General features: G+C 42.5%; 1 protein-coding gene across 3 annotated transcripts in view; it reads right to left on the minus strand.

Moving 5' to 3' along the window:
• Nucleotides 1-1,253: 1,253 nt before the first annotated feature.
• Nucleotides 1,254-24,469, minus strand: part of LOC131366899 (protein unc-13 homolog B-like) — a 90,662-nt gene continuing 67,446 nt past the window's right edge. For all 3 annotated transcript variants that reach the window (XM_058411888.1, XM_058411889.1, XM_058411890.1), the window contains 13 exons: nucleotides 23,982-24,078; nucleotides 23,408-23,551; nucleotides 22,911-22,988; nucleotides 22,750-22,827; nucleotides 15,461-15,549; nucleotides 14,624-14,770; nucleotides 14,209-14,332; nucleotides 10,228-10,278; nucleotides 8,862-8,939; nucleotides 8,631-8,778; nucleotides 4,474-4,566; nucleotides 3,993-4,152; nucleotides 1,254-3,649 (listed from right to left, as the gene is read on the minus strand). In XM_058411888.1, the coding sequence (XP_058267871.1) occupies nucleotides 3,364-3,649; nucleotides 3,993-4,152; nucleotides 4,474-4,566; nucleotides 8,631-8,778; nucleotides 8,862-8,939; nucleotides 10,228-10,278; nucleotides 14,209-14,332; nucleotides 14,624-14,770; nucleotides 15,461-15,549; nucleotides 22,750-22,827; nucleotides 22,911-22,988; nucleotides 23,408-23,551; nucleotides 23,982-24,078 (1,573 nt within the window). In that variant the 3' untranslated portion in view covers nucleotides 1,254-3,363. The remainder of the gene's footprint in view (nucleotides 3,650-3,992; nucleotides 4,153-4,473; nucleotides 4,567-8,630; nucleotides 8,779-8,861; nucleotides 8,940-10,227; nucleotides 10,279-14,208; nucleotides 14,333-14,623; nucleotides 14,771-15,460; nucleotides 15,550-22,749; nucleotides 22,828-22,910; nucleotides 22,989-23,407; nucleotides 23,552-23,981; nucleotides 24,079-24,469) is intronic.

Consider the following 24,469-nt stretch of genomic DNA (forward strand, 5'->3'; position numbering starts at 1 on the left):
CCGGATATGACGCTGAGCACGTGCACTCAACTTCTTTGGTGGACCATGGCGAGGCCTGTTCTGAGTGGAACCTGTCCTGTAAAACCGCTGTATGGTCTTGCCCACCGTGCTGCAGCTCAGTTTCAGGGTCTTGGCAATCTTCTTATAGCCTAGGCCATCTTTATGTAGAGCAACAATTCTTTTTTTCAGATCCTCAGAGAGTTCTTTGCCATGAGGTGCCATGTTGAACTTCCAGTGACCAGTATGAGAGAGTGTGAGAGCGATAACACCAATTTAACACACCTGCTCCCCATTCACACCTGAGACCTTGTAACACTAACAAGTCACATGACGCCGGGGAGGGTAAATGGCTAATTGGGCCCAATGTGGATATATCCACTTAGGGGTGTAGTCACTTTTGTTGCCAACAGTTTAGACATTAATGGCTGTGTGTTGAGTTATTTTGAGGGGACAGCAAATTTACACTGTTATACAGGCTGGACACTCACTACTGTACATCGGAGCAGAGGGGCGTTTCTTCAGTGTTGTCACAGGAAAAGATATAATAAAATATTTACAAAAATGTGAGGGGTGTACTCACTTTTGTGAGATACTGTATATAGATAGATAGATGAACCAACAGATGAATAGATAAACAGATAGACAGACAGACAGACAGACAGACAGACAGACAGACAGATAGATAGATCAACAGATGAATAGACAGACAGACAGATAGATAGACCAACAGATGAATAGACAAACAGATAGATATACAGACAGACAGACAGATAGATAGACGGATGAACAGATGAATAGACAAATAGATAGATAGACAGACAGACAGACAGACAGACAGATAGATAGATAGATAGATAGATAGATAGATAGATAGATAGATGAATAGACAAACGGATAGATAGATAGATAGATAGATAGATAGATAGATAGATAGATAGATAGATAGATAGATAGATAGATAGATAGATAGATAGATAGAGACACAAATGAATTTTAAAACAGATATGATAGAAGGATCTGAACATCCTGTAACTACCTGGCAAAAGTTTTAGCAGTAATATTGCAAGAATGAATCTATCACTTGTGTTGATTTACACTACATTTGCTGTGGCTCTGTGTGTGTGTGTACAATCCTACAGAACAACATCCTTCACTGTGATTGTGTGTCGCACACGCTATAAAGAATAATTCATTCCAATCCGAACGCATGAACTCTCACACACACATTTTTTTTGTAAAAAGTCATTTATTGGACTTTTGAGACACATTTGAACGCCACCAACACCATGTTTCCTTCAGTAGTGACTGCGTGTATGATGGAAAACATTCCAAAATATTTTATTTACTGTCGGTGCAAGAAATCACTACTTAAAAAAAAAGGCATTTAAAGAAAAATAAAAGCAAAAAAAAAAGAAAAATTCACAAAGACAAATAATGATGGAGATGAATACAATAAAACACGACATCGCTATCACAGGAACTTCGAGCAGCCTGTGTGTTATGGGAAAATAATAATAATAATAATAATAATAATAATAATAATTCATTAGAGATGAAAATATTACAAGAAAACACACAAAAACACAACGTAATAAAGTTCTGATTCACGTCACAAACGAATCATTCTGAATAAGGATGTAATAATTAACACGATGTTCATTCATTAAGGCTGCTTTGTACTGAAGTCAAACACATGAACACGTATCTGTGTCAGAGCAGAGCAGAACAGAACCCAGAGCAGAACAGAGACTCTACCATCACCAGGAAAGTTCTCCGTCCGGATCGGATCCATTATTCAGGGTGTGTTTGGTGAACTGGACTGAACGTGTCGTCGTCACGTGACGTGCGTCGTTCAGTTCAGTCTGAAAGGGGCGTGTTCTCCGCCTAGGTGCGGTTCTTCATGGAATATCAGAACAATCGGAGAGCATCTGAGCGAGGTCACTTCCAGGTGAGCTTCAGTGAGAAAGTGATTCCGAATCGACTCGATGTGAATCGAATCTTTACACTGAGCTGAGATGGTGGTGGTAGAGATTATGGATCAAAACATCTTCTCCAAACCATAAGGAGCATCACTAGAATCTACAGGAAAGGAGCTTTTGTTGGTTTGATCCTTTTTTTTTGCTATAATATCTTATATTTATAATATCACCTGTCCTCACCGCCCCCCGCATCTCCACATTGGTACGATCTGTTTTTATTTACTTATTTATTTCTTTTAATTTAAGCTCACAGACTCGTCTTTTCTGTCCTGTACACGACTTCTCTTCCACACGTTTCACATTTCTACACCAAACACAAATGTCCATATTTGTCCTCACAGGTTTTATTCATTTGGCACATATTTATTTATTTATTTTTTAAAACAAACAAACACATTTCATTAACAAACACAACATTTGACTGAAAATAAAGGTATGGAACACTGGTCATCTCGTAACGCTTATCTAATAGAGAAGGCTTCTTATAATATTGTGGAACAGGTTAAAGGTGAAATCTGTGATGTTTAAAAGTGAACGAAATCATACAGCTCATAATATAACCTTGAAATAATTGCAAAAAAATTAAAAAAAATAAAAAAAGCCCCGCCCCCTGATCCAACCCCTGTGGTATACGTCGCTGTAACAGTTAGCTGAAAGATTCTAAAAATCCCACACCGCCCCTTTAAACTGGATCGTTATATAAATCCCCATCATCGCACATTCCTGATGGCTCTTTTCATTTTGTATGAAAGGCTCATTTCATAAGAGCAGAAAGACGATCCGTCATCTGAAAGACACACGGTGCAGCAGGACGTAGTTCAGAAGGCACGCGGTCAGCCATCAGACACGTCAGAGTCGGGTTCAGGCTCGGGCTCGTGTACCGTATTATTATTATTCAGAGAGAGGAACACCTTGTAAAATTGCTTAAACAGAAAAAAAATCCATCCAGCAGTGAGAAGTGGAATAAAATTGGAGATATAATTTCCATCAAATTTGACACATTCCACAAAATAAGGCATTTATATTGATGGGCGGGTGGGGGGGAGTGAAAAAGTGCACAATACAAATAGGGACCCTGTGTAGTGGACTGTTTGAGGGTCGTCTCACACACACACGTATATACACATAAACAGTAGGCAAAGGACAAAACATTGGCTTTTAAGAAAGAAAGAGAGAGAGAGAGGTTAAAGAAAAGTCGCTCGCTTTTTTAATAAAGCATCTGATTGGACGAACGGATGGACAGGACGTCCCAGTGACCTTGTCCTCCATCCTCCACGTCCATAACACAAGAAACCGGACAGGAGAATCTCCTCACCTATGGATCCTTCCAATACTAACAGAAAGCCATCGTGTCCATGCTCTTGTCCATCACTTCTCCACGTTCTCATCTCCCCTCCTCGGCGGAGCGCGTTTCAGATTTCAGCTTGACGAACTCTCTGGCCACCTCGTCCCCCGAGCGCTGGGACAGGATGCGCAGCACGGTCAGACCCGTCTCATCCATGTGCACCTGCGAGCCCAGCGGACACCAGCAGGCGCAGCTCGCTCGCTGAGCCACGTCCCGCAGCTGGATGACGGCCACGCCCACCACGCGGTCCGCTCGGCCGAAACAGTAGTCCTTCACGCACACCTGCAGCTCGTAACACTCCGGACCGTCCTCGTTCCCCAGGATGCTGCCGTTCACACGAAAGACATGACCGAGTCAATCAAACAGTGAAAAACAAGAAACATGACGAGAGAACTGGTGGGTGTGGCCTACTATTTTAATGAGCTGTGTTATAGTTATAGCTTTACATACAGCATAGTGTATTTAAGTTAGCTGGAGATTGAAAAAAATAATAGCAATTAAATTGAACAAATGGAAAAATTTTTAAATAATAATTCTGGCAATAATAATAATAATAATTCTTTAAATAATAATTCTGGCACATGAATGAATTCATGTGGTGTTCCAATACTTATGGACAGGCCTGTATTTCTTCTCCTCTCAGACTGAACTCGATGGATTTTACTCACAAGTGGAAAGTCTCGTTGAATTTCGGTGCCCAGCTGTTGTTCTTGGATTTGGTGGTGAATTTGCGTTTCTTGTCGCTGAGGTGCGGCCCGATCATCGTCACCTCCACAAAGGGACGGAACATTCCGGATGTCTGCCACCTCAGATCATTCGCCGCCACGACTGAGTACGAACAGGAAGTCACAGGGTTACGGAGGTTTCGTTTTTTAATTGAAATTTTAGCTTTCACGTTACTGGACACTTCATACAGACAAAAATGCTCACTCTATAGAATTATTTTATTCACCAAGCTACTCAGTGTAAATAATTTTTAATAAAAGATATCATTCCTAAAAGTATGGGTCAGGCTGTGGATCATGAAAAAATACCAGAAATGGTTGTACGGTTAGAATCAGACGCTGGACGGTGTGCTGTTCTACATTTATCCATGAAGAGTCCAATTAAAGCTTGTGGAAGAAAGCATCTGTGAAAGAAGACACTGACCTTTAACCGTGACCTTGTGCTCTCCTGTGCCTGGGTGAGTGAACAGATCGATCTGAATGGACACCTCTCCTACCGGCTTCTCCACACCTGAGCCTACACACACACACACACACACACACTCAGAAAGCAGCATACCATAATTCTGTTCAGACCAAAACCCCTCCGTCACTCCGTCATATTTACAAGGGTTTCGTGTGTGTGTGTGTGTGGTTTCATGGTTAATATTAAAAACAGATCAGACAAAATTGAAGCTCGCATCAAACACTGAAGTGCAAAAGATTTCATACCTTTTAAATAAACCTTTTAGTTTGGATTAATACAATTCCATGTGTTATGTTATGATGTGTTATATTCTGTTATATTTCTGTTCATTTCATTTGATTGTCTGCACCACTTATCTGATCTGTCCTCGGGTCACGGGGAGCCTGTGCCTATCTCAGGCATCAACGGGCATCAAGGCAGGATACACCCTGGCCGGAGTGCCAACCCATCGCAGGGCACACGCGCACACATACACACACACATTCACTCACGCAATCACACACTACGGGCAGTTTAGAGACTCCAATCAGCCTAGAGGCATGTCTTTGGACTGTGGGAGGAAACCGGAGCACCCGGAGGAAACCCACCAAGCACGGGGAGAACATGCAAACTCCACACACACAGTGAGACTCAAACCCAGGACGCTGGTTATGTTGTGTTATGTTCTGTTGTATGTTGTGTTATATTATATTGTGTTGTGGGGGCACAAACTTATGCACTCGACTTCACGTTGCTGCCTTGTGTGACAAAAACTTGCTAGATGCTAACTTGGCTGATTGTGTTGTGGTGTATGTTGTTATACTGTGGTGTGTTATGTTGTTGTGTTGTCTGATTGGTGGAAACTGTGAAATTGTGTGAAGTTTATTTTGGCCTAAAAGAAGATGATGATGATGATGATATTTCAGTATCACTGCTCATAATCATCATCGTTTCTTTAAGATAACTGAGGCGAAACAGGCTGTATGTGAACTAGATCTGGGGGGGGGTAGCTGAGGGAGGGGTCATCACATTAGCACCTACCCCTGGATGGCTGGACTTTTTCGCTAGACGTAATCCTCATCCCTTTCCCAGCATGCACTGAGGTAGAAAACAGCCGGACAAAAGAAGCACAGCACAGGGAGGGAAAGAGACAGTGATGAAGCAGCAGTGAAGATGAGGAAGAGACATGCGAGAGACAGCAGAGACCGGACACTCAGACAGAGTGTAGAGCTGACTCGGGGCTTTCTTTCACACAACAAGCTGAAGATGATAAAGAGGCAGAAACTGTTGCAGACTAGGGCTCAATAGTGACCTCTAGTGACCACTGGATCATAACGCAGCACCTGAGTACTGTGGAGAGTGAGAGAGCTTACTCCTGACCTGTGTCCTGATTGGTGTCTGAATATCCCAACAACCCTGCTGTACTGTAGGTGGAAAGTTATGTTGTGTAGTTATGTTGTGTTTTTGTTATGTTGTGTTGTTGTGTTTTGTTGTGTAGTTGTTATGTTGTGTGTTTGTTATGTTGTGTTTTTGTTTAGAATTTAAGAAGGCTTCACCATGGAGACCGGGCTCCTGTTTCTATTTGAATCATTCGCACTGCACACCTCGACACCGCGAGACAACTTCATCCAGCGAGTGTTTCTACACCGAGACCATTACACTACTTACACCATTCACACACTCTACACTTTATTCTTCACACAACACACACTCTACACTTTATTCAACACACACCGCACTTTTCACACAAACTCCACTCCTCAAACCTCGAGCAGCACACCAGGAGTTTGGAAAATGGTCAGTTTCCTTGATTAGGACTTTTGTTGATCGGCGAATTTGAATCATCAGGATCCGGTTTATGGAATCGTTCATATTGTAAAGTTTAATACTAAAGTTTGTATAGTTTAACATTCACTTTTATTAATATTAATCTCAGATGAAATCGTAAGACAAGTAGCCTGTTGTCCTGACATGATGATTAAACACAGAAGCAGAGTATAGAGTATAATAAGGAATAAATCCAGACCTGTTTCTGAAGAGAAATATCATTATATATATATATATATATATATATATATATATATATATATATATATATATATATATATATATATATATATTATGATTAAGCCTCAGTATGAACCTGTTTATTTCTTTTTGTTTTTCTAAAATAATCAGTTTCTCTAAACGCCAGCTCTGTTTCTTCTTTCAGTTCCAGCCTGAAGAAACCGTTTACTACGAGGATGCCACTTACACACCTGGCACTGCCCCGGTCATCTACTACCCCATCTACTACCCTGTCTATCATCCAGTCAACTACACAGTCTACCAGCCACCCTACCCGGTCCAGCCACCCTACCCCTACCCCCACCCCCAACCCTCAATGGTAGAGGCTGTTGAAGACCAATGCCTTTTTCCATCTTCCCAGCTTCAATACCACCAACCTGCGTTTGTTCCAGAACTGGTCTCTAGGCCTGAACTGGTGCATGCTCCTGAACTGGTCTCTGGGCCTGAACTGGTGCATGCTCCTGAACTGGTCTCTGGGCCTGAACTGGTGCATGCTCCTGAACTGGTCTCTGGGCCTGAACTGGTGCATGCTCCTGAACTGGTCTCTGGGCCTGAACTGGTGCATGCTCCTGAACCAGTGTTGGCGCCTGAACCTGTGTCTGCTCCATCCATGACTGCATCTTTCCCTGAGCCTGTGGGTCTGCCTGTTTCTTCTGGGCCTGAGTCCAAACTGACCTCACATCTGCCTCCTGTCCTGAGTGACATCGTTGCATCTACCATATCTCCAACAACGTCCACCCCACTCACATGGGGAAATATTATGGACAGATGGGATGCTGAGTTGCAGAAGGCAGTGCAGCAGAAGGAGGAAAAGGCATGAAACATTGGGGAAGTTATGGAGGAGAAGAACAGGACTGAGGAGCTCCTTAAAGAGTTAAAACGCTCCTGGATTAAAAAGAAGATGATGGAGAAGAAGGAGAAGGAGATCCCAAAAATGTAGATGGTTCTACAGAACTGATCTGTCTGCCTGGAGATCTCAGTTCTGAGAAGATGTGCCTTCATGTACATATTTATTAATAATAAAATTACATCTTCCAATTGCAGCACAAATGGTCTGAGGTTTTTTCCCCCACAGTAAATAAATGTCGGTGTAAACACCTCACTGATTTCTCCAACCTAATCACTCCACCTGAACCTTTTAATTACTCCATAACAAATTATTAAAAAATATTATAAAACTATTACTATTATACAACAAATTCAGAAACACATGCACTCAAAACCGAAAGGTCCTTATTGAACATCACCAGCTCGATGCTGATTGGCTGAAGTCAGCCTGGAAGTGAGTAGGTTCACAAGTAACCTTTAGGATACAAGTATTGACCTTTAGGATGGTTTCAAATGACTGCTAAATTGAACTGAGGTCAACACACGATCTGATAAATCTAAATGTAGCATTTTCTTATTTCACATAACATTATGATCACCTGCCTAATATTGGTGTTGGTCCCCCTTTTTCTGCCAGAACAGCCCTGACCAGTCCTGCACTGTGTATTCTGACACCTTTCTATCAGAACCAGGATTAACTTCTTCAGCAGTCTGATCAACAGTAGCTCGTCTGTTGGATCGGATCACACGGGCCAGCCTTCACTCCCCACGTGCATCAATGAGCCTTGACCATCCATGACCCTGTCGCCAGTTCACCTCTGTTCCTTCCTTGGACCACTTTTGATAGATACTGACCACTGCAGACCGGGAACACCCCACAAGAGCTGCAGTTTTGGAGATGCTCTGATCCAGTGGTCTAACTATCACAATTTGGCCCTTCATCAAACTCACTCAAATCCTTGTTCATTTTTCCTGCTTCTAACATCAACTTTGAGGACAAAATGTTGACTTGCTGCCTAATATATCCCACCCATTAACAGGTGCCATGATGAGGAGATCATCAGTCTTATTCACCTCACCTCTCAGTGGTCATAATGTTATGCCTGATTGGTGTATAACACACCGGTTATGTCGTGTGCTCAATATTTCCTCCTGTGAGCGACAAGAGCTACATCATAACACGTAGAAAAGACTTTAAATCTAAAAACCTTTCTGAGAGAGAGAGAGAGAGAGTGTCATACCCTGAGCGTGCTGTGTGGTGATGAAGGTCTTGATAAGTGTGTCAGTGGTCTGCGTATAAAGCGAGAGGGCGTGACGGAGCGATGAGAGCTCAGCACTCTTCTCCAGGAAGGCTTTCTTTAACCCATTTCCTCCAGCGTGGAAGTATTGCTACGGAGAAAAAAAAAAGAAATCATGAAACTCTCGGACTACAGGACACTGCTTATGGAGTCACGGACTGATGTATCCTGTACCTTTATGGTGTCCAGAGCCACGTCCATGACCGCACACTGCTTAGGCGTGAGGCTTTTGGCTTCTCCAGACATGTGATCCTGCAGTCCGAGAGCAAGAAATGTTATTTATTAACGCCTGTGATTCCTGATATGGTCAAACATTTCAGTGTGCTTGAGTAAGAAAAGGCTCGAATACAAAGTGTCTCCTTTCCTTCACTACAAGACATGAACTCCATCTGATTTATTCCAGTAACTTCACCAGAACTCTGTGTTTCATTCTGCCAGAGGAGTGAAAATGGACTGATTGTCCATTGTCCATGGGAAATAAATGAAATGTTTAAATAAATGAATGATGTTCTTGCTGTGAGTCTGATTTAAAATGTTGGCTTTCAGTGTGTTTTAGACATGTGTTTTTCCATCTTGTTGGAGAACCTTACACAGAATTTTAGTGTTGAAGATCAAATTTGAGCTGCTTTTTAGATGAACAAGCACTTGGAGCATCTCAGAGAGCAGAAATGGGTTTGATATCAACATTTACATTGAAGATACAGTGGAACCCCGGCATTCGAATGCCCTCCCTTACGAATTTTCACCTTAAGAATGAATATTTTGAAGAAATTTTTATTGGCATACGAAGCATTTTCAACACACGAACGAACTGAACAGAATGAAGGCTAAGTTGCGCGTACGTCCGGGAGCCATTCAAACCTTGTTAGCATCAGTGGAAAGCCAAGCGAAGCCAACCGAAGCGAGTTTACGAATTTTACGAATTCGGTAACCCACGATACCAACATCGCCTTCAGCATGCGTTCAAAAGCTAGGTGATTTTTCTGGCATTTTTTTGTTGACAGATTGGTGGCGTGGGCGGTCTGTTCTATTTTTAGCCCAAGCTTGGTGGCACGACTTCCTGTGAGGAGCCTTGACATGGAATGCTTGGCTTGGGTCAGTTCTTTGTAAGCAGCCGTACAGTTTACATACACTTCATATTGGGAATATTGCTCATATTTTTAAGAAGTCGCCTCCAGAACCAATTAAATTCCACTGTACAAACATTTGTGTGGAGAAAAATAACCATTTTTGTTTATTTGCAACTTTGCTATGAATATATCGCTCCTAGTAGGCTTGAGAAAGACAGAAATACTTCTGAAACACTACAAATTCTTAGTCATATTCATATTAACCTCCACTGTGGAGTGAAACATGACAAAGACACTCAATCATCAATAAAACAGGAGCAAACTGCATTTACTGGCCTCTGGGAAAAAGAGTAGACTAAGTTAGCCTGGATTCTTGGCTATAGTTTAGTCTAACCTGGCTTTAACAAACACAGCTTGGTTAAATTGAAAGCGATTTGTGTTTCATGTGAAGCTGTTAATGATGTGATTACCTTGAGCTTGGAGAGCTGCCCGAGATCTTTGGCTGCGGAAAATATGTTGCCCTGTTCGAGAGGCGGCAAAGAAAGAAATAATGAGTTATTGATACGAACATCATGTAAAAATAACTACTATTTTATTCATGAGCTCAAATGGAGTCAAACTGTATTGTATGTAAAAATTCTGACTGAATATTATTAGTATTATATAAGAAATAGAATTAGAAATTGAACTAATATATATGTATTTTACCCATATTTACTTTGTTGATGCAAAATGAGGGTGAAAGTGTGTGTATGGTAGTGTGTGTGTATGGTTTGTGTGTATGGTAGTGTGTGTATGGTGAGTGTGTATGGTATGTGTGTGTATGGTAGTTTGTGTATGGTAGTGTGTGATGGTGCGTGTGTGTATGGTGTGTGTGTATGGTAGTGTGTGTATGGTAGAGTGTGTATGGTAGTTTGTGTATGGTGTGTGTGTATGGTAGTGTGTGTATGGTGTGTGTGTGTATGGTAGTGCGTGTGTATGGTAGTGCGTGTGTATGGTAGTGCGTGTGTATGGTAGCGTGTGTATGGTAGTGTGTGTATGGTAGTGTGTGTATGGTAGTGTGTGTATGGTAGTTTGTGTATGGTGTGTGTGTATGGTGTGTGTGTATGGTAGTGTGTGTATGGTAGTGCGTGTGTATGGTAGTGCGTGTGTATGGTAGTGTGTGTGTATGGTAGTGTGTGTGTATGGTAGTGCGTGTGTATGGTAGTGCGTGTGTATGGTAGTGTGTGTATGGTAGCGTGTGTATAGTAGCGTGTGTATGGTGTGTGTGTATGGTAGTGTGTGTATGGTGTGTGTGTATGGTAGTGTGTGTATGGTGTGTGTGTGTATGGTAGTGCGTGTGTATGGTAGTGTGTGTATGGTAGTGCGTGTGTATGGTAGTGCGTGTGTATGGTAGCGTGTGTATGGTAGTGTGTGTGTATGGTAGTGTGTGTATGGTAGTGTGTGTATGGTAGTGCGTGTGTATGGTAGCGTGTGTATGGTAGCGTGTGTATGGTAGCGTGTGTATGGTAGCGTGTGTATGGTAGTGTGTGTGTATGGTAGTGTGTGTATGGTTGTGTGTATGGTAGTGTGTGTGTATGGTAGTGTGTGTATGGTAGTGTGTGTGTATGGTAGAGCGTGTGTATGGTAGTGCGTGTGTATGGTAGTGCGTGTGTATGGTAGTGCGTGTGTATGGTAGTGCGTGTGTATGGTAGAGTGTGTATGGTAGTGTGTGTGTATGGTAGTGTGTGTATGATAGTGTGTGTATGGTAGTGTGTGTATGGTAGTGTGTGTGTATGGTAGTGCGTGTGTATGGTAGTGCGTGTGTATGGTAGTGTGTGTATGGTAGTGTGTGTGTATGGTAGTGTGTGTGTATGGTAGTGTGTGTATGGTAGTGTGTGTATGGTAGTGTGTGTATGGTAGTGTGTGTATGGTAGTGTGTGTATGGTAGTGTGTGTATGGTAGTGTGTGTATGGTGTGTGTGTGTATGGTGTGTGTGTATGGTGTGTGTGTGTATGGTAGTGTGTGTATGGTAGTGTGTGTATGGTAGTGTGTGTGTATGGTAGTGTGTGTATGGTAGTGTGTGTATGGTAGTGTGTGTGTATGGTAGTGTGTGTATGGTAGTGTGTGTATGGTAGTGTGTGTATGGTAGTGTGTGTATGGTAGTGTGTGTATGGTAGTGTGTGTATGGTAGCGTGTGTATGGTAGCGTGTGTATGGTAGTGCGTGTGTATGGTAGCGTGTGTATGGTAGCGTGTGTATGGTAGCGTGTGTATGGTAGTGCGTGTGTATGGTAGTGTGTGTATGGTAGTGCGTGTGTATGGTAGTGCGTGTGTATGGTAGTGCGTGTGTATGGTAGTGCGTGTATGGTAGTGTGTGTGTATGGTAGTGTGTGTGTATGGTAGTGTGTGTATGGTAGTGTGTGTATGGTAGTGCGTGTGTATGGTAGTGCGTGTGTATGGTAGTGCGTGTGTATGGTAGTGTGTGTGTATGGTAGCGTGTGTGTATGGTAGTGCGTGTGTATGGTAGTGCGTGTGTATGGTAGTGTGTGTGTATGGTAGCGTGTGTATGGTAGTGCGTGTGTATGGTAGTGCGTGTGTATGGTAGTGCGTGTGTATGGTAGTGTGTGTATGGTAGTGTGTGTATGGTAGTGCGTGTGTATGGTAGTGCGTGTATGGTAGTGTGTGTGTATGGTAGTGTGTGTATGGTAGTGCGTGTGTATGGTAGTGCGTGTGTATGGTAGTGCGTGTGTATGGTAGTGCGTGTGTATGGTAGTGCGTGTATGGTAGTGCGTGTATGGTAGTGCGTGTATGGTAGTGCGTGTGTATGGTAGTGCGTGTATGGTAGTGTGTGTGTATGGTAGTGTGTGTATGGTAGTGCGTGTGTATGGTAGTGTGTGTATGGTAGTGTGTGTATGGTAGTGTGTGTATGGTAGTTTGTGTATGGTGTGTGTGTATGGTAGTGTGTGTATGGTAGTTTGTGTATGGTGTGTGTGTATGGTAGTGTGTGTATGGTAGTGCGTGTGTATGGTAGCGTGTGTATGGTAGTGCGTGTGTATGGTAGTGCGTGTGTATGGTAGTGTGTGTATGGTAGTGCGTGTGTATGGTAGTGTGTGTGTATGGTAGTGTGTGTATGGTAGTGCGTGTGTATGGTAGTGCGTGTGTATGGTAGTGTGTGTATGGTAGTGCGTGTGTATGGTAGTGCGTGTGTATGGTAGTGCGTGTGTATGGTAGTGCGTGTGTATGGTAGTGCGTGTGTATGGTAGTGTGTGTGTATGGTAGTGTGTGTGTATGGTAGTGTGTGTGTATGGTAGTGTGTGTATGGTAGTGCGTGTGTATGGTAGTGCGTGTGTATGGTAGTGTGTGTGTATGGTAGTGTGTGTGTATGGTAGTGCGTGTGTATGGTAGTGCGTGTGTATGGTAGCGTGTGTATGGTAGTGCGTATAGTAGCGTGTGTATGGTGTGTGTGTGTATGGTAGTGCGTGTGTATAGTAGTGTGTGTATGGTAGTGTGTGTATAGTAGTGTGTGTATGGTAGTGTGTGTATGGTAGTGTGTGTATAGTAGTGTGTGTATGGTAGTGTGTGTATGGTAGTGTGTGTATGGTAGTGTGTGTATAGTAGTGTGTGTATAGTAGTGTGTGTATGGTAGCGTGTGTATGGTAGTGTGTGTATAGTAGTGTGTGTATGGTAGTGTGTGTATAGTAGTGTGTGTATAGTAGTGTGTGTGTATAGTAGTGTGTGTATGGTAGCGTGTGTATAGTAGTGTGTGTATGGTAGCGTGTGTATGGTAGCGTGTGTATGGTAGCGTGTGTATAGTAGTGTGTGTGTATGGTAGCGTGTGTATGGTAGCGTGTGTATGGTAGCGTGTGTATGGTAGCGCGTGTATGGTAGTGCGTGTGTATGGTAGTGCGTGTGTATGGTAGTGCGTGTATGGTAGTGCGTGTGTATGGTAGTGTGTGTGTATGGTAGTGTGTGTATGGTAGTGTGTGTATGGTAGCGTGTGTATGGTAGCGTGTGTATGGTAGCGTGTGTATGGTAGTGTGTGTATGGTAGTGTGTGTATGGTAGTGTGTGTATAGTAGTGTGTGTGTATAGTAGTGCGTGTATGGTAGCGTGTGTATAGTAGTGTGTGTATGGTAGCGTGTGTATGGTAGCGTGTGTATAGTAGTGTGTGTGTATGGTAGCGTGTGTATGGTAGCGTGTGTATGGTAGCGTGTGTATGGTAGCGTGTGTATGGTAGCGCGTGTATGGTAGTGTGTGTGTATGGTAGTGCGTGTGTATGGTAGTGCGTGTATGGTAGTGCGTGTATGGTAGTGCGTGTGTATGGTAGTGTGTGTATGGTAGTGCGTGTGTATGGTAGTGTGTGTATGGTAGTGTGTGTATGGTAGTGTGTGTATGGTAGTGTGTGTATGGTAGCGTGTGTATGGTAGCGTGTGTATGGTAGTGTGTAGTGAAGGGAGGAGGGAAGCTCTTACAAAGCTGTCATTGCCTTGAGGCAGGACGATGGTCTTCTCTAGACTGTTCATCACGATCCTCCACAACTCCTTCAGAACCCGCTTCAGAACCGTCTTCTCACACACCGAGGCGAACAGCATCAAACTGAACACACACACACACACACACATACATGTTTGTCCATAAAGATACACAATTCCAGAGATGAAGTGGGATTTTAACACAATTCCAATTCAAATGATTTCTGTTTAAATTCTTTGTTAAAACTTTAAGGTCATTAGGATTTACTTCTATTTAATTTCAGCATTCCACTGTTTCTGAACATCACTGTAAATGTATTAAAGTTGTTGCACACACTATATCAAAGCACCAAATGGCTATTGTACAGTTCTGAAGTGAACATTTGGTGGACAAACAAAAGCGAATCTGACTCACTTTCCGTCCAAAAAATCCATGAGGGGGCGGAGCATGTTGTCCGAATCGGCCTCCACTTGGTTTCGGCTGTTGGAGTTTGCTGGCCCTTTAATCTGGTACAGCAGACTCGCCATCTGCCGTGTGCACTCGTCAATACGACTCTGAAAACTGCACAGGGGGCAGGTAGGTGTGTTATACAGTGCTGTGTTCACTCACACACTCATAGTGTATAAGATACAGTGCTATGTTCACTCACACACTCATAGTGTATAAGATACAGTGCTGTGTTCACTCACACACTCATAGTGTATAAGATACAGTGCTGTGTTCACTCACACACTCATAGTGTATAAGATACAGTGCTATGTTCACTCACACACTCATAGTGTATAAGATACAGTGCTATGTTCACTCACACACTCATAGTGTATAAGATACAGTGCTGTGTTCACTCACACACTCATAGTGTATAAGATACAGTGCTATGTTCACTCACACACTCATAGTGTATAAGATACAGTGCTGTGTTCACTCACACACTCATAGTGTATAAGATACAGTGCTGTGTTCACTCACACACTCATAGTGTATAAGATACAGTGCTGTGTTCACTCACACACTCATAGTGTATAAGATACAGTGCTATGTTCACTCACACACTCATAGTGTATAAGATACAGTGCTGTGTTCACTCACACACTCATAGTGTATAAGATACAGTGCTGTGTTCACTCACACACTCATAGTGTATAAGATACAGTGCTGTGTTCACTCACACACTCATAGTGTATAAGATACAGTGCTGTGTTCACTCACACACTCAGCATGTACAGTATAATAAATAAAGTGAAACATTACGTGTTTGAAAACGTGGAGCTCAGCTCATCCAGCACGTTGTTCAGCTTCACCTGTAGCTCATTGAGGGTGTCGCTGGCTTCTGTGTCCATCTGCAGACACACACACACACACAAACACACACCAATTAATCAATCAATCTAATTTCATCTATTTCTACAAAGGTATACCATCCTGAAATGAAAATCTGTCTTTTTATAATGGCTGCACCAAGTGACCTCACTAAACTCTGACAACCTGGAAGTGACCATCAACCCCAGTGTGATGGAAAACACTAAATCTCCCAAAACCTGTTATAGAAACCCAAGAGAAAAGGAAATTCATACACTCAAGGAAAAAAGGAAATTCATCACACACACACACATACACAAAATACACCTGAACCCACCTTTGTACCGTTGACGTCCACCTTTGTAGGGAAAAAAATAAGTATAGAATTTTAATAAAGTGTATAATGAACTGATACATGGTACCTTGTTGTAATTAAACGCAGGAACAACAGGAAACAGCATTATCGCATTATTTAATAAAGCACTCATTCTCAATGGTTTAAAAATAACACAGAAAAGGACTGCAGAGTTTTGAGGAACCAAAAGCCTGAATGTCCTTCCTGTGAAATAAAATTAATTCAACCACTGATCAAGAGAGCTGTTGCTACAGAGCCTTCCTGAGTGCTCGACCAATCGGCTGAGAGAACTGCTTCAGCTAATTTGCATAAAAATCCTCTCAATAGCTGACGACGCTGTTGCAACAGTCACTCGTGATTTAATGCTGCGTTCGACTGAAACTCTCCTCCAACAAACCGACATGGCCGCTCAGAGCAGGAAAAGGAAACACTTTTTTACCTTTAAATCATTTATACTGACTAAAATACGGACACATTTGTTTGTTAAATCTATAACTGTGACTATACCGCTCATCACAATTCGCAGGCTAGCTTATTGCTAAGACAAACATGAAGGCGTCCATGTTTAAGTTTTTTCCTCAGTTTGTACCTGTAATGATCCCACGTCTGAATTCTACCTTCCCAATTTCGAGTTAAAGCCGAACACAGCACCCTTGTTAGTAGATGAACTCGTGTTTTGGGAGTCAGATAGTAAGCATCTGTACAGATCATTTTAATTACATCAGATATATAAAAGATATATAAAAAAGATACTTTTACTACATATGATTAAATACTCATATATTTTTATGGTAATAGTATTTTTAACCAGGAACTAAAAAAAAGCTTTTCGAATAGCTAAAAAGCAAATTAATGAGTTACCCATTGTACAGACTACAAAGTTAGTGTCTAATAGATTTATTACAAGCACAAAAAGTAAAAAAAAAAAGTTTCATCTAAGAAATATATCCAAGATACACTATATTGCCAAAAGTTTTGGGACACCCCTTCAAATCACTGAATTAAGGTGTTCCAGTCACTTCCATGGCCACGAGTGTATAAAATAAAGCAGCTAGGCAGGCAGACCGCTTCTACAAACATTTATGAAAGAATGGGTCGCTCTCAGGAGCTCAAGCGTGGTACTGTGATAGGTTGTCACCTGTGCAATAAATCCATGCATGAAATTTACTCACTACATGGTGAACTGTTATAACTGGTATTATAACAAAGTGAAAGCAGTTGGGAACAACAGCAACTCACCCATGAAGTGGTAGGCCTTGTAAAATCACAGAGTATGGTCAGCGCATGCTGAGGAACACAGTGCACAGAAGTCACCAACTTTCTGCAGAGTCAATCACTACAGACCTCCAAACGTTGTGTGTCCTTCAGATTAGCTCAAGAACAGTGTGCAGAGAGCTTCATGGAATGGGCTTTCATGGCCGAGCAGCTGCATCCACGCTTTACTTCACCAAGTGCAATACAAAGCGTCGGGTGCAGTGGTGTAAAGCACGCCGCCACTGGACTCTAGAGCAGTGGAGACCTGTTCTCTGGAGTGATCAGTCATGCTTCTCTGTCTGGCAATCCCATGGACAAGTCTGGGTTTGGTGGTTGTCAGGAGAACGGTACTTGCCTGACTACATTTTGCCAAGTGTAAAGTTTGGTGGATCGGGATTATGGTTTGGGGTTGTTTTTGAGGGGTTGGACTTGGCCTCTTAGTTCCAGTGAAAGGAAATCTTAATGCTTCAGCTTCACACCAAGACATTTTGGACAATTTCACACTCCCAACTTTGTGGGAACAGTTTGGGGATGACCCCTTCCTCTTCCAACATGACTGCACACCAGTGCACAAAGCAAGGTCCATAAAGACATGGATGAGTGAGTTTGGTGTGGAGGAACTTGACTGGCCTGCACAGAGTCCTGACCTCAACCCGATAGAACACCTTTGAGATGAATTAGAGCGGAGACTGTGAGCCAGAACGTCTCGTCCAACATCAGTGCCTGACCTCACAAATGTGCTTCTAGACGAATGGTCATAATTTCCCATAAACACACTCCTAAACCTTGTGGAAAGCCTTCCCAGAAGAGTTAGAGCTGTTTTAGCTGCAAAGGGCAGGACAACTCCATATAAAATCCAACAGATTAAGAATGGGATGTCATTAAAGTTCGTGGGCATGTAAAGGCAGATGTCCCAAAACCTTTGTCAAAATAGTGTAGAAGTTAGTTTGGAAACATTACTGCTTAAAGTCATGTTCAGGGAAAAGTCATGTTTCACTGGGTGAGTTGAGTATATGAGGGGAAAGTGTGTGTGTGACCTTCAGGAGATGAAATCAAAGGACAGTCGAAATACACACTGGGGGAAAAAATACTGATTCGATCACACCTCTATTAACAAACCTTCATCACCTCCCCATCCTCATCCTCACTGTCACACAGCTGAGAGAAGGCAGGAGAAAACATGCATTTCTGTCACCGGGTCACTAGAGGGCGCTCTAAACACATACTCACGTTATTTATTCTGCTCCAAATTAATACCTTGTGATAGATTTTTCTTAAATCTGTCGATTAATTGTGAAACAGAATGAACATAATGAGGAACCCATAATGAAGTGGAGCAGATGGAGGGAGAGAGAGAGAGATAGAGAAAGAGAAAGAGAGAGAGAGAGAGAGAGAGAGAGAGAGAGAGAGAGAAGAGAGAATCCAATAAGAATCTAAATACGGACCTGACTACAAACAGAATTACTCCAAACTACAGGAACTTGCTACCTATTTAAGATAACTCCATGGACTAATCAGGATTGCTCTAGCGTGACCTACAGCTACTACACCATCCTCACTAACCTTCTCCTCCTCTGATATCAGCTACACACATGTACCCAAAGAGAGACAACATAAAGACCATAAAGGAATAATAATAATGATAATCTATGCAAGTACTATATATAGACCATGACACTTCCTCTAATTGTTTACGAATGACTGAGTCAATACTCCACCTCTCACACCACTCTCACACACACCCACCTCCAGCTCGTCCTCCTCCTGCTCAGGGTCCACTATCTCATCCAGCTTCAATAAGGGAAAGAACAGCACTGTGTAACTGCAGAGCTATTCATCTTACCAAAGCTCACTATTCTTTTATTGCTACACAGGAAATGGGTTCTTCACTATAAATTATACTAAGACGCTTGGAATAGTCTACAGACTACAATGACAAGCCGTTTATAAAGTATGTGGGAAGGGGAATGTGAGTCTATGGGAAGCACGGCTTCTGAGACTATCAGCTGATTTAAACGTGGCATGAACTGTGTGCCTGTAAGTCACAACAAAGTAGGTGTGGCCAAAGTGCCTGTTAATCACTATTACAGGCATAGGGGCTTGATGGCAATTATGAAGAAGGCATGGTCTAGGGGCTTGTTGGCATCAGTGAAGGAGGCATGACCTAAGTGCTTGTTGGCAATAATAAAGGAGGCATGGTCTAGGTGCTTGATGGCAATAATGAAGAAGGCGTGGTCTAGGTGTTTGTTGGCAATACTGAAGAAGGTGTGGTCTAGGTGCTTGTTGGCAATCATGAAGAAGGTGTGGTGTAGGTGCTCTTTGGCAATAATGAAGGAGGTGTGGTCTTTATTGATCTTATGAGGGAAATTCTTGTGTTACAGCAGCTTAGTCAATTACAAGAGACAACAATGAAGGAGGCGTGGCCTAGGTGCTTGTTGGTAACAATGAAAAAAGGTGCAGCCATGGTGTTTTTAAGTAGCAATAAAGGAGGTTTGGCCTAGGTATTTGTCAGCAACAATGAAGCAGGTGTGGCTTAAGGCCTGGTCTACAAGACTTTAACCGTCGGCAGATCGCGTTGCTGTTCAGACTACATGACTTCACTGCATGTCTTTTTGTCCTTGTGGTGTTCACACTACGCGACGCTTCGTAAATGATCCACAAGAGGGCGTCGCACACCACACGATCTGACAACAACTCTTGTCACCGAACGCCTCAACGCCATCCCCAAACCACGTTTTGTCACGAAAACACACGCGACAGGTGGATCCGGAAATGACGCGAGACTTTTGGTTGAGGTTTGTTTTGAAAATGGACGTCGGCAGGAGTCTCGCTCTAAATAAATGTTAATTTATTAAAATAAATGTTGTGTCCACACTATTTTTGAAGCCATGTTGCTGCTGCTGCTGCTTTTCTTCCGGTGACCTCAACCTGTTGATTTGCTCTCTCATTGGCTGGAGGTCGTAGCTACAATTGACACCACGTGATGTGGAGTCGGCCGACCGTCCCAGATATTTAACATGGCAGATATCTGGATTTTGTCAGCGACGCGTCAGCTTGCCTGTTTGACGCGTCGTTGAGTAGTTCACACAAAGATTGCCGAGCACTGATCACCCTCTGATTTTCCCACGATCACAGACCGATCTGTTGGCGACCTCGTTAATTTGCAAAACAGGCTTAAATCGGGCTTAAAATCCTGTAGTGTGAACGAGGTTTTAGATGCTTGTTGGTAACAATGAAGAAGGTGTAGCATGGGTGTTTATTAGGTAGTACTGAAGGAGGCGTGGTCTAGGAGCTTGTTAGTAAAAATGAAAGAGGTGTGGCCAAAGTGTTTCCCAGTAACAATAAAGTAGGCGTGGTCTAGGTGCTTGTTGTTAACAATAAAGTAGGCGTGGCCTAAATGCTTGTCGGTAACAATGAAGAAGGCATGGCCTAAATGCTTGTGAGTAAAAATAAAGGCAGCATGGCCTAAATGCTTGTTGGTAACAAAGGTGTAACCATTGTATTTGTACATAGCAATAAAAAGGCGTGGCCTGGGAGATACACATCTCCTTTAAAAATAAAGGAGATGTGGACAAAGTGCTTGTTGGTAACAGTAAAGGAGGTGTGGTCTGTGCCTGTCAGTCAGTGAAGGAGGCATGGCCTCAGTGCTTGTCAGTCACAGTGAAGGTAGTGTGGTCTATGTGCCTGTCAGTTGTAATTACAGAGACATGGCCTGGGTATGTGTTAGTATCGATACAGGAGGTGTGGTCTAGGTGCCTGTATGTTAGCAGATTCCTAATAAATGCTTAATAAATTCAGGCAGTGAGTCCTAATACTCAACAGGACTGTATTTCTATTAACTCTACGGTTCAGTCTGGATTCAAAACAACAGCAAAAACAACTTTTATAAAATGTGTGTATCAGCATGGAGAAGGCATAATACACACTCATTACCCTCGCTTCCTCTGTGGCAATCTGAGGAGAAAAGATAGGAGCAGATATTCCTTACTAATTGATCATGATTAAAAATTGATAAATTATCCAGCAGGGCATTGTTATCTGATAGCAGGTTAGAAATCATGCATAGCTTATCCTGGATTTAAAAGAGAAAGGCATTTGCTTCATCAGATACCCAAACCTCAATATAGAGAATGATAGCCAAACACCAGGAAAAGTCTAAATCTTTTCCTTTCCTTTCCTAAAGCCTTCTCTAGCAGGATCGGGGTCTGGATTTGCCCCTAGAGAGTCATTTCAACAAAGAGTTTGGCCTCCAAATTCCCCAGATCTCAATCCAATCGAGCATCAGTGGGATGTTCTTGACAAATAAGTCCAATCCATGGAGTCCCTACCTTGCAACTTAGAGGACTTAAAGGATCTGCTGCTAACATCTTGGTGCCAGATACCACAGCATATCTTCAGGGATCTAGTGGAATCCATGTCTCGACGGGTCAGGGCAATACAATATTAGGCAGGTGGTCATAATGTTCTGTCTGATTGTTCCTCCAATGTATCCCATCACAAAGGTAGCTCATATACAGTAGGCAAAAAATAGAGCTTTTAAACTTTTAAAGTTTCAGTGAGTTTTATTTTATGTATTATATCTCTCTGGTTTGGCCTGACGTCTGAAAAGACTATATGGCTTATTAATAAAAAGAAAGAACGGTTTTGTCATGAACACACCCACTATTCTGAGTTCCGACACTTCCGGTTTTCCACTGCATAGCAAATGGGTATTGGGTTACATTATCAGTGTTGGGGTGGAAATAGATGCTAGGAAAGTGACTGACCCCTTCCCCTTCCAGTATTAAAGAACCGCATTAAGCTGCCTTGGTTTTGCTCATTTCTTTAGGTAGTTCATCCGTAACTACAGCACCGTAGCAGACGGTGCACAGCAGCATACTGTGGGAAGCCCAAGAAATTAAACTGGACAGAAGCGGCACAGGTAGCGTTTGAGAAACTCAAACTATGCTTCACTATGGCACCCATTCTGGGACACCATGACCCAGACCATCCATTCATAGTGGAAGTAGATGCTTCAGGTTGCAGTATTAGGGGCCGTGTTATCACAGCGTCATGGGGACCCAGGAAAACTCTATCTCTGCGTTTTCTTTTCCCGCATGATTTTTATTGCCTGTTTATTAGAGTGTGTTTGCTCGCACATGGATCCTACTCCGCCTTTCATACAAGTTTGATGATTGGATGTAAAAAATGTGCATTTCAACCTGCTTCATTTACAAGAGCAAAGTCTGATCTACAACTAGACAAAAGTGGTATCATGAAGCAGCATTACATAGCAAACATAACCACTTCAGATTGTCTCATTTACAGCTATAAACTAATTGTTAACTGTTAAGCAAGAAAGGGTAATATGTTGGCATTCAGTCATATTGGTCACTTTGTAAGTCGGGAATTTAATCTAGCTGGACCTTTTTAGCAAATTTTTATCAAAATGATGCTCTGCAGCTTCATCTTTTATGAAACCTTTCAGTTCATCCTTGAGTCTGAGCTGCTACAAATCACACAACCACTTCCCGAGTCAAACCATTTAGTCTGGGAAGCTCATTCTTTCAGTGTGATATTTCATTAGGGTGATTCAGCTATCTCTCGATAGTTTATTCTCAGGTGAGCCGTCAAACTGTCGTGTTTCTCCTACCTGTTTGGCTCCCATGGACTCGAACATCTTCTCGAGCTGAACTCGCAGCTGTTGCACGTTGTTCATCAGGACGCAGGGCTGACCGAGAGAAGACAGGTTTTGTTTTAGGAAACGGCAAATCTAGATGATAAAACAGAGCACAGTGTGGTGTACTGACTCACAATCTTCTCCTTGTCGCAGTAGGATGGGAAACTCTTCTTCAGAATGGCACTGTACTGCAGCAGAACCTTGGCTATGGTCTAATGGGGAAAAAACAACACGTGAGAAATATATCTTATTCATTCAGTGATCATGAATGTATAGAATTTGGGTAGAATGTATATAATGTTAGATACACAGTTCAAAAGTTATGACCATAAATGGTTATATTGGGGGCATATTGACCCCATGGTGGCACTAGAGTGTTGGCAGCACTTGGCCCAAACTTGGTCTTTCATCAATCAGTATGTCAAATTTCAGAACATTTTAGCAGATGGTTCTATGGGCTGACATTAACATCTGTGCTAGAAGAAGAAGAAAAAGAAGAAGAAGAACAACAACAACAAGAAGAGGTAAAATAACAATAGCGTGTCTATCCATCTTCAGTGCTTGGCCCCCTAATAACAGAAGTATAGAAGACGATGGAGACGAGAGCGTCATGTGTCTAATCTTTGTTTACCTTGGCGAAGCGGCGACTGTACAGGGCCATGACCTTGGGATCGGGGCATTCCAGCTTCTTAATAATCTCAAAGCTCTGGTTGAGTTGCGTGAACACGTCCACCACGGAACAGGAGAACAGAGCATGCTCAGATGTCTGCTGGAACTAAGAAAAAAGGCAGCAGCAGTAACAATATATAAGATTTTATATTTATATTTGCATTGATAGTTATGGAATAGAATTTCCACGGAAGTCTAAATGCAAACATTACAAAAACCAGACAACACATAAATAGTACAGTACTCAAAATACTGGGGTCAGTTCAGCAGCATGTGACACTGTGTCCACATCCGACTAAACAAACTGGGGTCGTGTCTCAAATGACAGCTTTCTGCACTATTCTAGAGCGGTTCGAGTACACTAACCGAGTTAGTGAAGTTGGTAACGTAGCCTTTAAATACACCAAAACATCTGTTCTAAATGAGTATGAGACGAGTGTATGAATGATATATGCGGCACTGAAAGGAGCTGGGGTAAGCTTTCTGGAAAGTGTAGCTGGGTTCAGGTGTAGGAACTTGGCTGCACGGATACTCACGCCGTCCTTCTTGTCCCTCTCGAGAGCTCCGTGCATGAACTCCATCGACACGTCCTCGTTCTCGTCCAGCCACTGCAGTACAAACTGCATGAACCACCTGCACACAGACCAACACGTGACTAACTGAGACGGCGGAGATGGCAATCAAACAGCTAATTCTAAGTCTTTAACCCTTAGGAGGTGATTTGAGGCCCTGAAGAAATTCTGACTTGTCCTGACATTTGTGTATTTTTCATACACTGTATTCAGCACAAACTGGGCTACAATAATATGTGAGCAGCATGTATGTACAAGTTTGTATATTGGAGAAAATAACAGTTATGCGTGATTATTGAAAACAACAAAAAAATAAGTCACTGAAATAAGACCACAAAACACATTCATAACATTTGTGTACAAGACTTTTGTGACCTGGATCTTGTAGCCTGGAGTTTTTACTTCGAAATGATGTGACAGTCATCCTGCTCACTTATTCACAGAAAACAATA

The sequence above is a fragment of the Hemibagrus wyckioides genome, linkage group LG16 (genome assembly GCF_019097595.1).
Source record: "Hemibagrus wyckioides isolate EC202008001 linkage group LG16, SWU_Hwy_1.0, whole genome shotgun sequence".
Classification (NCBI taxonomy): Eukaryota; Metazoa; Chordata; class Actinopteri; order Siluriformes; family Bagridae; genus Hemibagrus; species Hemibagrus wyckioides.